This window comes from Arachis ipaensis, chromosome B10 (assembly GCF_059453495.1).
Source record: "Arachis ipaensis isolate K30076 ecotype BB chromosome B10, ASM5945349v1, whole genome shotgun sequence".
Taxonomy (NCBI): domain Eukaryota; kingdom Viridiplantae; phylum Streptophyta; class Magnoliopsida; order Fabales; family Fabaceae; genus Arachis; species Arachis ipaensis.
The window spans coordinates 133,748,202-133,752,135 of NC_142435.1; the positions used below are offsets into that span (position 1 = coordinate 133,748,202).

Here is a 3,934-nt window from a genome sequence, read left to right on the forward strand (position 1 = left end):
CCTTTTTTAACCAATACAACTTGTAAGGATGAGGATGTAATTCGATTAAAAACTTCAGTTTGTCTATCATATAATTTGAAATAACATTTTCACAACTTCCGTTGTCTATGATGACCTTGCAAACCTTCTCTTCAATAGTGCATCTTGTGTGAAAGATGTTGTGGCGTCTTCAACTCTCGTCTTCTATTACCTTTGCAGTATTCAAGCTTCGACAAACTACTAAAGCTTCTCCACAATCGGCTGAAACTTCTTCAATAGCATAGTCAACCTCACCTTCCTCCTCTTACTCCTGAATTGGTTTTTCATTAACCTCTTCCTCGACAAGAGTGATAACCCTTCTGTTTGGACAATCAACAGCAATAAGCACAAAACCTTGACATTTGAAGCATTTCTTACCTGATGATCCACGCTCCTTGTTGCTTCTATAAGATCCTGTTTTCATTTCTTGTTGAACATCAAGGATGACTTCTTTGTCCTTCGGCGATTGAGTGTTATTCCTTTGTGTTCTTTGCTTTTTAATCTTTAATGACAACCTAATGACATCATCCAAGGTCCAATATGGTTGTAGCTGAACAACATTAGAAATTTCTGTGTTTAGTCCTCCAAGATAACGAGCAATTGTTTGTTCTTCAGGCTCTTGGATGTCACACTTCATAAACAACTCTTCGAAGTCTATTGTATATTCTTCTACAGATAATGACTTTTGTCTCAAATTATAAAATTTGATGAAGGTGTCTTGTCTGTAATATTCAGGAAGGAACTTGCACTTGAGCTCACGACGCATTTTATCCCATGTCTTGATCTTTCTTCTTCCTTCTCTTTTTCGTTGACGCTTGAGATTCTCCCACCATACTGACGCGTGCTTCTTTAACTTGATTGCTACAAGCTTCACGCGCTTATCATCCAGAATGTCTTTTAGCTCGAATACTCTTTCTATTGTGCAAAGCCAGTCGATGAAATCATCTAGTTGGAGTCTCCCTTCAAACTCAAGAATATCAATTTTGATTCCTAAGTCTTTAGCTTTCGTGTTGTTGTGTCGTGCTCTTCGTGTGGACAAATCTTCAGACGAAGAATAATAAAATGGATTTGCATTATCTTCTTCACTTGAAGAACTGTCATCACTCTGCTTGCCATGATTATTTTGAGCAGCTTCATATTTTGCAAGTTGCTTTTGTAACTCCTTAACTTGATGGTGTAACTCCTCCATTTCAATCTCTTGAGTAGTTCTACACTTTGAAGCCATCTTTTACTACTATGCAATGAGGTTGATGCTTGGGTGTCGATGTTATGATGATGATGATGATGCACAATAATGATGGGAATGCACCAATGATTATGATGGAAATGAACGATAATCACCAACAGAAAAGGCACCAAAAGAAGAGAAAAGAACAATATTACCCGAAACTTTGGAGCAAACAATCCGTACAGTCGACGACTCATACCAACAGCGAGAGAACCGTACTAAAGACCGTGCCCACGAACTAAATAAAATTTTACTAGAGCAATTCGAGGACCGACCTTGCTCTAATACCAAACTGACGTCGAGACGTTTCTTGGGTCACCAATCTTGACGAGGTTAACAACTCCACTATGGTGAAAATAGCCAAAAGTCCATCTTAGTTGGCTAAACCAAGGATGTACCTCTTACTCTCAAAGAGTCTAGAGAAAAATAAGCACACAACTTATTTAAATATATAACTCAATCAATTTAACTCATAAGCAAAAGGGGTACATATGCATATTTATACTAGTAGGGGAGGGGGAACCTTCATGACTCGGGCGATGTGGGACTAACTCATAACACAATATAATAATATATGCTAAACTAGACTACTTTAATTAACGACACACATGTAAAGATTTATGCTCTTGCATTATTATTATATTTTATTATAAATACTTTTGTATATTTTAAATACTTTAAAAGTTTAAAAATTTATATAAATATTAAATATGACATATTATATATAAATATTTTTATTAAAAAATAAATTTTTTAAATAATATTTTTATTTTTGTAAAAAAAATTATCAAGCCTTTTAACAGGCTTCAAGCCAGGCCAGACTGAATAACATGTCAGGCTTAGTACTTTAAAAAAAGCCTATAGCAGGTTGCAGGTTGCATGTCAGTCTAATTAACTACATGACAGGCCAAGCCTGAAGAGCAAAGTCTGGCCTGGTCTGGCCTATTTTCACCCCTAGTTGTACTTAAAATCCTTTTTAAAAGTTTTGATGGTATTAATAGTAATTTCGGTTCATTATTAAACTCTTTTCTGTTTCATATAGCTACCCTCGGGAACCCCAACACCAGGCCTGCGAAAAAATTCCGACAAGGCAATTGGAGCAAGAAGTTCCTCTTAATGTGTAAGTTCCACTTAAAATCTTTTTTATTAGTTTTGATAGTATATAATAATAATTTTGGTTTATTATTGAATTCTTTTCTATTTAATCCAGCTGCCCTCCAAAACTCCAACAGCAAGCCTGCGAAGAAGCTCTAGCGATGCAATCGAAGCAAGAAGCTCCTCTTAATGTGTAAGTTACACTTAAAATTTTTTTATTAATTTTGATAGTATATAATAATAATTTTGATTCATTATTGAACTCTTTTTTGTTTAATACACCTGTCCTCCGGAACCCCAATACTAGGCCTGCGAAGAATCTTCTGCAAGACAAACAGAGCAAGAAGCTCCTCTTAATGTGTAAGTTCTACTTAAAATCGTTTTTATTAGTTTTGATGTTATATCATAATTATTTTTTATTATTACTCAAAACGTTCCTCTGTCATCTTGCAGTTCTCCCCGTCCTCGGCATTGGAAAGATGATGCACCTTCGTTCAGCCTTGACATAAGTCTCCCGACCTCTCAACCCATAGTAACACAACTTGAAATATTGGCAGAGGGGGTAATGGATGTTTGGGTGACAGCAGCATTGCAATTTGCTGAGGAAATAAGTGCAGAGCCGAGTTTGAGCACCCCTAAAGGGTACAAGACTTCAGTGAAAGAAAAGGAAATAATAGAAGAGTTGAAGGAGAAATATTATCAGTGGATGACACAAGTAAAGGTTTACAAAGATGATTCAACCAATGAGTATGAAACGATATTCATGTTAGACTACAAAGCGCATTTGGAGGGGAATAGATTTCACTTCTCGTCTCTAAGACCCGGACAAGATGTAAAAAATACGATAAATTCTTCTTCGCTATTATATTAACATTAATGATTTTTCTAAAAAGTTTTATTCCCATATATCTAATAAATTTTCGTCCTATAGGTGGTCTTTGCAATATGTATGCTTCTCAACAACAGAAAATATCGTAGGTTTGATGAAGAAATATACTGTGTGTCGATAGATATTGTGGTAAGCCAAATTTTTTATTCCTTAAATAATTTTTTGATGAAGAATTTAATTTATTTTATTGATGATTGAGCTTTTTTTACTGCTAGTTTGAATCTGATATAATTTTAGTTCATCTCTTAGTTTAATTGAGTTCATTTACAAGCAGAAATGAATTGAAATGTGCTTTCTTATTGATTGAATGTTTATGACATTTTGTCCAAATCTGAATCAAATTTGGTTCATTTGCAAATTGAATTAGATTCACTTCATACTATTGTTAAGTATTTACCAAATCTGTTATTCCTTAAGAAATTCAGTTCATCTTAGTTTAATTGAGTTAGAAATAAATTGAAATATGTTTTTCTTGCTGATTGAATGGATATGACTGCTAGTTCAAATCTAATGTAAATTCGGTTCATTTGTGATTTAACTGAGATTCATTTTGTAGAATTTAATATTGGGAAAGCACGATGTTGAATACATTGATCCAAAGACTAAGAAGGCCTACCGGATTAGTGAATTTAAGGACTTCTTGCCTTTTCTGGACATAAAAAAAATTGGCATAGCATCCATTTATAAGTTGTGATTTCTAAAAC

The 3,934-nt window shown here is 34.3% G+C and overlaps 1 protein-coding gene across 1 annotated transcript; it reads right to left on the reverse strand.

Annotated features, from left to right (window-relative positions):
* Window positions 1–283: 283 nt before the first annotated feature.
* On the reverse strand, window positions 284–1,243 carry LOC148581784 (uncharacterized). The gene has a single exon (XM_088493722.1). The coding sequence runs from the start codon at window positions 1,241–1,243 to the stop codon at window positions 284–286; it is 960 nt and encodes a 319-aa protein (XP_088349848.1).
* Between the last annotated feature and the right edge of the window lie 2,691 nt (window positions 1,244–3,934).